The sequence below is a fragment of the Chanos chanos genome, chromosome 3, assembly GCF_902362185.1.
Source record: "Chanos chanos chromosome 3, fChaCha1.1, whole genome shotgun sequence".
Lineage (NCBI taxonomy): Eukaryota > Metazoa > Chordata > Actinopteri > Gonorynchiformes > Chanidae > Chanos > Chanos chanos.
This window is the reverse complement of record NC_044497.1, coordinates 54,877,721-54,886,183: the sequence shown is the minus strand read 5'-3', so window position 1 is coordinate 54,886,183 and position 8,463 is coordinate 54,877,721. Positions and strand designations below refer to the sequence as shown.

Genomic DNA, 8,463 nt, shown 5'->3' with positions numbered 1-8,463 from the left:
TGGTTGTTAAATCTCCTTGGAAGGGATGAAAGGACAGTATTGTAGGTGCTTGAGAAGTGGTGTTGTAGACCTCCTCCTCTGTTGAGGGATAGCTTCTCTACTTTAACATGGATGGCCTTCACCCCTCTTTCAAACCACCTGTCTTCCCTATCCAAAATGTGAAGTGGGTGAAGGTGACCTTTCTTGAGTTTTTGTTGACATTTGTTGATGACCTCATCAAGGTGCAACATTAGTTACTAATGGAAACAATTGTAGCCCATTTCCACATGGGGAGACAACTCCATTGTGGGTAACTAAATACAGAGGACAACATGTATATCACAACTGTTACAAACTGCTAACAATCAACCCTACACTAAAAAGAGTTGAAATCGTACACATCTGGTAAAGATAAAACGTGATCTAATATAGAGTCACAAATGCAGTTCATAAAGACCTGCAAACATTTTCAAATATAAAACCATATTGATTTGAAATGAGGGAAGAGATGACAAATGAGATGTAATCACGTAATTTGATCATCCAATAATCACTGCACTCTTACTGCTAACTACAACACATATTAATCAACGATCTTCATAATTAAATGTGACAATTTTGGCAAGATATGCCAAAGTGTGTCTGAAGTACTGAGAATAATCTTATGGGAATGATCGGTACTCAAAAAAAGTCCCCCCTCCCCACTCTTTCTCTTTCCTTTTTCTACAGATGAAAATTCATCTGAAACTACAGATGAAATTCAAGGATTTGCTGACTCTTCCTGAACCTCCATCTGCCTAAAATGAATGACAATGATGAAAATGATCTAACGAGACCCCCTCTCCCCCCAAAGAAACCCAAAAAGCAAAAAACAAAAAGCAAAAAACAAAAACCAAACAAATTTTCTCTCCCTTAAATACTCCATAGCTCCAAGCGCCCTTTCATAATTGTCATGTAAAGGAAACATCTCCAGAAGGGTTTTCTGACTCTTCTTGAAATTCTGTTTCCCTCTGCACAGAGAGTCGTTTACTTTCTTCCAAGACTTTAGCTCAGAGCGCCACAGTGCCGCCCTGGAACGAATGAGCTCAGAAACTTCGCTCTTGCTTCCTTTTGCTAGGCTGACGCTATCTTTGCAGATAAAGAGGACATCAAGACCAATGAAGAGGGCATTAAGTGCGATGAAACCAGATCTGGCTGATTTGGACATGGCAAGAGGGGTCCCTTTAGCTAGTTGTCCAATATCAGGCAGGTCGGCCGCCAAATTGGGGATGTTTCTTGTTGCTTTAGCCTCCTGGAGCCCCATTTTAGCTGCACTCTGAAAAACTTGCTCAGATTTGAGAACTTTGACTGCTGAGGCAGCATCCACTATGCTATCGACACCTTTGGCCACTGCCCCTGCTCTAGCAAGTGCTTTCCCCACTCCCAACACAATATCATCCACATCTGACATCATTGCAAGACCTTCTCGGTTGGCCACCTGCTCCAGACAGTCCTGTAGTGTCTGAACATCCTCCATGTATTTCTGGAAGATAGTGTTGGCATTTTTCCCATGTTGACTGCTAACTGCCAGCTCAGTGATGCCAGTGACAACACTGTTGACACCACTCGTAACCCCTAAGCCAACACCTGTTAGAGTAAGGGCTAAAGATACCCCAGCAGTGACAGGGGCAAGTGCTAACCCAACAATGGACAGGACTCCACCTGCAATACCAACTGAGCTTCCTGCTATGTTGGAGATGCTGGCCCCTTTCTTAATCTTGTCCAACTGATTAGCACTTTCCTCAAGTTCAGATAGGAACTTCAGCATTCTCTCATAGCGCAGGTTAAAGAGGCCAATGAAGTTCAGAGCCTTCTCCTGAAACAAGAAGGTTATCCGGAAGTCCTGGTCCATCCTAGATGAGTATGAAGGGTGAGTGTTCGCAACTCATTATTCAAAGAAGGTTTTTACAACTGTAAAAAACAAAACAAAACAATGTTTCTAAGATATACTTACCTGATTTGGTTCAGTTGTTTTAAATGGTCTAGCATTTTCTGAACAGATTTATCACCCATTTCCAAATTGATTTTCAGTTTGGGGTGACCATTCTTCCCTCTAAAAAGAGTTTTGTTTTCATTCTTTGTGAAATAGCCACAACATTCATCTGAAAACAATTTCTTTGCTCCATTTCATTTTTTACGGACAAAGGACCAATCAAGAACATTGCATGACAACGGTACTGCATACAATATTGCTCAGTTATAACATTTTACGAGTAAAATTAATTAGTAAAATTATGTGTAATTTTTGAGTGATTCTGACTGCTTTTACATTTAATCTCACTTACCTGTGTCTGCTTCCAGAATATAATATGGTCTTCGCTCTGAAGAGGACAAAATTCAACATCATTTTGAGAACAGGAACTACACTTGATGAGTGAGATTGAAAAGTCTTTGACTGTACTTCTGTTGGCAGAAAATGTTGTTCCATCTTATTTTTTTGTGCATGAATTAAAATAGATTTTAGATCAGAATAGGTCAGAAGCTGGCTGCCACAGTACATTTAAATAGTTGCTCTGACCTTTTTTCCATTATTTCACAAAGCTGTTGTGAGATGCGCATGTATTTGTCCAGGTGAAAGGCCAGGACCTCCACATTACTGAGGAAAGGTGAAAAGAAGGCAGCTGGGTCCCTCTTAAAGTGGATGAGGAGTGGAGAGGCCAGTCGGGCTGCTGAGATCACTGATCGCACGTCAGCAGCACTCACCCCCTTTGGAAGGAAACTGTCTTCAGTAAACACAAACAGTGATGTGACTGCTAGGATCTCCACTGCATCCAGAAAGAGGTGGAGTTTCTTCAGCCCTTCCAGAGTTTGCTCCAGGACAATTCCCAGCTCCTTTTCCAGGGCCTTGCGCCTGGAGTCTGCTGTTACCTGAGTCAGTCCACTCCACACGTACTCTCCAAAAGCCTTGGCCTTATCCTCAGCCTTCTTCACATGGTCAAACTTTAAATCAATTTTATCCAGCCGCTCCTTGATGTCTCGCATCGTGTCCAGATCCATCTCCCTCTTAAGGAACCATTTTGTCTGCCTGTCGCAGAATTCTTGAACTATTTCAACGCTGGTGAGGGTTTCCCAGACATACTGGCTGAAAAGCTCACAGAATTCCTTTCTGTACAAAAAAAATGTGTTCTCTTTATTTAATTTGGCAGCAAATTAATGCTTGATGCCTCTTTCCTTTTCCCAATTATAAGAACTATGTGAGAGCAAAAAACCTGCGACTGGTCTGAATGCATTAAGCACTCCTAAGTTGCGCTGCATAGTTCATTCCAGAACGCTGCCACCAATTTTACTAAACCCAACAGAACTGATCATGTCTGCAGTGCTGGCTGCAGTGCCCCTGCTGCCCCGCTTCCGACGCCCCTGAAGCAATGATCAGACTCGTCATGGATTTTTCTCTCATTTTATTTGTACACCTCTTAAAATAAAGTTTCCCAGTGCATCACCATCTAAGTGTAACCCTCATAAGCCAACACAGCGGTAGTCAGGCAAATAAAGGGTTAACCAAATGGTTACGAACAAGCGGGATTTATGCAAATTCGCGCCATTGATTTCCATTCCTGCAAGTATTTCTTCACTGTCTGCACCGTTGTCTGATAGGTGAGCCTATGTTCTCATATTTAAACTTTTAATGTACAAGGCAAGCTGTGTAATAGAATGGTACCGGAACTTTATTGCGTTTGTATGAATGCAGTGGAATTTAATATTAATTGTGCAGATGTGTATAAAATGCATCGTTGTGCTTTAGCAAGTCCATAGTTGTCTACTTGGCACTAGTTTATTTTAAAATCGGAGATTATGAAGTGCCCAGCACACTGTGGGAAAACATGTCATTGGAGTTGTAAGCCTACTTAAAATATTATGTGTGGGTGCTGATGCAAGTTGTGTAAGTGAGTGTGTGTATGTGTGTGTGTTATAATGAGCCGCGCGCCATTGATTTCCATTGCTGCAAGGATTTCTTTGCTGTCTGCACCGTTGTCTGATAGCACTGAGGTTGTCTGTGGCGGATCTGTATATCGGCGCGGAGTGATGACTGTGCTTAGATCGTTCGCGACGCGATGTGCGTGTGTGTAACTTTGGGACATCGCTGCACCGTACGGGAGCGTGTGTGACTGCAACTGAGCCCTGGATGGAACATTCGACGAACCGGTTTGCAACTCACCACACGTAAAAAAAAGTCCTCCAGAGGTATTAAGACAATATCACTGCGGACTTCAGTTGAGTAGGCGGTCGTTCAAAGTGATCGAGTTCGCATTCGCGTTTACACTGCTATAAGAATGTGGTCATATGTGTTCCAGACCATCTCCGAATGTGGTCTGAGGCCCTGTTTACACCTTGCATTAAGATCCGATTTTGTTGATCCGATCACAAGTGGATAGCTCTGGCTTTAGAATGCATGTCTCCAGTGACCACTTAAGATCAGATCTCACTTCCCCGCTCTATATGTTACACGTTACCCCTTTCATTGAATTTCAGTTTTGTTTTTTTGATTGGAGTTAGTGCTTATAATATGTGAGATGTCAGACAAATTTGGTGATCATTGAGCGCAGTTTTGGAACATTAAGCCACGTTAAGCTTTTTTCACGTTAAACGTTATTGTTTTTAATCAGCGGGAGGCATGAATGCACTTCCCGTGCCTAATTAAGAGAAGAAAAAGAAGAAGAAGAAAAAATCAAAACAATATCCATTTTGCCAGTTGCTGTTGTTCTTGCCTGTTGTCGCACTTTAATAATATGACGCCGTTAGCTAGCGAATGTGTACATAGGAGAACGAGTTCGTACTTCCGCGTAAGCAGGGGATGTCAGTTGAGTAGGCGGTCGTTCAATGTGGTCGAGTTCGCATTCGTGTTTACACTGCTATAAGAATGTGGTCATATGCGGTCCAGACCACCTCCGAATGTGATCTGAGTGATCGGATCTCGAGGTGACCTCAGTTCGCATTGGATGCACTTACACCTGTACTTTTCAGCTGTCCACTTGTGATCAGATCACCAAAATCGGATCTTAATGCAAGGTGTAAACAGGGCCTCAGTTATGCACAACGAGGCCTGTAAGGCGGTTTACTGTACTTTCATTTCCTTTGTTGTGTTTTCTTCTCGATGCATTACATGCTGTTTAATTTTTTTCTTCATTCAAATAATGAATGACCGTTCATCTTCCCCGAAATAAGTGGTTTTATTATAGCCTATAGCAAACCTTAAGCACAGTGTGGTCTAAAGGTTAGAGAACCGGGCTTGTGACTGTGACTGTGTGCCCTTGAGCAAGGCACTTAACCCTAATGCTCCCCGGGCGCAGAGGTATGCTGCCCACTGCTCCTGCGTCTGTTGTGTGTGTTGGATGGGTTAAATGCAGAGGACAAATTCACTGCTCACTATTCACAGTGTGCAATCACTGAAACTTAAACTTTAAGTAGGCCTACACAGCCCTAACAGAACAACACCCGCTGCTCATAGCAACCCTTCTATAGTAACAAAGTTAAGGGTTACATGAGCAGTATGGCACTATGACATTTTTTGTTTTTAAATAAGAAAAATTTTTTTTTTTTTACTTATCGAAAACATCTCATAACAGTTCACGCTGGTCAGTAGACTTGTACATACGGCTGCTGCGGAAGAGGAATCTTCACCGCCTTTGGAACTACATATAGAACGATAGCCGAATGAAACAGTGACAACTTTTCACACTTCAGCCGTTACTTCTAATAAAAGATATTTTATGAATTTCCCCAAAAGAAAGATCGGGGAAACTTGCGCATTCCTTTCTGCTCTTTTAGGCTATTACTGATTTCAAGAAGATTTTCAACAAACTGCTTTTTTCTGACACTGAACCTTTTACGATTTCATAAAAGCATTAAAAAATTTGTAAACTGGTATTTGTCTCAAAGAAAACAGCAAATTCAGTCTCACCTTGCAATTTTGGAATCCATGGTTTGGAATCCAGTTTACACGGAAAATGTGGTTTGCTACTCAGAAAGCTTTTTATACCTGTTCCCACTGGAAGAGTTCCGTGTCCTTCTAATCCCTCTGTTCTACTTTCGTTTTTCTTTTATTGCTCGCGATACAGTCACAAGTTAATGGCATTCAGTGTGACTCTAAAGTCAAGACGCTAGTTAACAAGATAAATAAATAAGGGTTTTCTCCATCCACCTCAGTTAAACATCCAAAACTCATAAAGTGGAGAATATTTGTGCTGTCGACCTTCACTGTAGAGTGTGATCAGTTATGGATTTTGAGAAATTTAAAATCGTCATGACTGAAAAAAAAACGGGCTAAAGTAACTACTGCCTAGACGAAGAGTAGCCTAATGAGAAATATCCGACTGTATGTGTGACAAGATAAATTTATCACTCAAGACAGAAAAGTCTAATGCAGAAAAGCTTGATTCACTAATGGTTGAACGGTTTGGTTGAATGGTTGGAAAATGGAAAATGTCTTTGTCACTTGCTTATATTTCAACGTTTAAGTAATTTCTTTGTGTAATGTTTATTTCATTGTTTTGCTGTTAAACTTAAATAATGCTCTGTGCGTTCTGTTGTGCGTGTTAGCCCCAAGAGGGAGAGACGCAGACCAACCGAAAGCTGTGCACGTTCTCAGGCAGAGGAGAATGCGAGTCGCGTCTTCTCCCTCCGTCCACAATTTTCCCGTGTTTTAACAGGTTTGTATTATTGTAATAATCATATTCCACCTCAATATTATAATATAATTAGTAATCGCATCAGTTTCATTTTTGTGTGTGAAAGGTTAGTGATAAATAAGTAGTTAATGTAACCGTTATTGTCCAGTGCTAGCGGAACGAAGTCATGATTGTAACAGGCTTCTTTCTTTTTTCATGGTTTTGTTTTTATGATTAATGTATATTTTCTGTCTCAATACTTGCTCTCTATAGATGGCTACTTGAATATTTGAATTTGTAAAGAGTACTTGTAAAATTAATAGTTTTTATATTAGTGTAAGGAGTACACGCGTGGTGTGTGAGAGTTTCTATGGCAACGGGCCTGGTACTCTGACAGTTGGGCAGTGAACCAGTGAAACCTCGATTTTGTTTCAATGTTGGGTTGTTTTGCTTATAATTAAATGTCAATAATCTTTGTTTGTACTGCCTTGTAAATAGTAAGTTAACATGGAAACGTGTCCCTGTTATTTATTAGTACTCTAAAATGACATGTGAAAGCAATCAGTTAAGACTGTGACTGTGTGTTGTTTTAGTAATTTCTTTAATAAGCTTTAGGCTGAATCATACCATAATGCAAATATATATACATATATATATATTTATCTTTATGTTTGTACATGTCTTTCTGGAAGAATTATCACAACAGCAAAAAACAAAACAAAACCAAAACCAAAAAAAGGTTCTCGGCATTTTCATTGCATTAATATGATAGCATAAAAGAATAGGGCTGCTGCGGTATAGCAAGTTCCTTACCGTGGTATTTGAAGAATGCCGACCTTGCGTTTAATTTTTCATTTGTTTGACGTTACTTGTCCCTTTATACGTTGAAACCGACACTTGAGGGCATCTATTCATCCGCCGTTGTTGGTAAAAACAAAGATGTTGTAAGCAAAGTGTCTCCCACCACTTACATTCTTGTCTGGCTTTGACAAAGCTGCAAGAAAACAAACAGTTTTGCGTGTTTTCACTCCTCGCCTGTTATTTCGTGAGTATAGGGATAAAAAACCCTGTCAGGGATCCCTCTCAGGTGACAGGTCTTGTAATTTGTGAAGCCTTGTCTGTGCTCAGCTTTGTAGTGTGCGCAGCACAACGTCGACAGGGCATCAGATTGCAAGAAAGAATGTTGTGTAATTTGAGAAGTTTTGCGATCTTAGAATTTTTAAAGTCGTGTGGTCTGACTCTGGCTATAGCTCGCTTCACTGATACCTTTTTACCACAAATGCGACATGCTGCCTCTTCTAAATGGGCTGTTTCCCCCTTGTCATTGGGTTCAAACCCAAAATGTCCGCAACCTGGCTATGACACGTTTTGCTTTGCTTCGCATCGCTTTAAAAATACAAAAATCCATCGATTGAGTTCAAAGCCGTCGCCTAGGCTAATTGTACTAGTTTATTCATGGCGTGCCTTTCAAATATTGAACATGCTAAATATTTGGTTGATTAACTTAAAACTAAGGAAATAGTTATTACACACATTTTAAAAAGCATTTTATGTGAGTTGTTATGCATTATAATTAATAAACATGGATGTAGACATGGGCTATCATGTACTGAATGTTTTCCTCCACATTGTTTGTTAACAGTTGCAGTTACTCACTTCTTTTCAACACCAGACTCGCAAATCGCTTATCCTCGGTGTCGGTGCTGTCGATTAATTTGATTGGTCAAGCGACCATAAGGTTACAATGACGTGATGTGCTGCTAGGTGTGCTCTGTGTGGAGGTATGGGCGTTTTAGAATCGTTTTCTCGTTTTTGTGTGGAGACATTAAAAATGCATATA

The 8,463-nt window shown here is 40.6% G+C and overlaps 1 protein-coding gene across 1 annotated transcript; it reads right to left on the bottom strand.

The window, feature by feature from the left end:
• Window positions 1-739: 739 nt before the first annotated feature.
• Window positions 740-5,937, bottom strand: LOC115807213 (uncharacterized). Its single transcript, XM_030768083.1, has 5 exons — window positions 5,918-5,937; window positions 2,512-3,100; window positions 1,973-2,064; window positions 900-1,871; window positions 740-776 (listed from the first exon to the last, which is right to left on the bottom strand). Exons 1-5 carry the CDS (start codon window positions 5,935-5,937, stop codon window positions 740-742), a joined length of 1,710 nt encoding a protein of 569 aa, XP_030623943.1.
• Window positions 5,938-8,463: the final 2,526 nt, after the last annotated feature.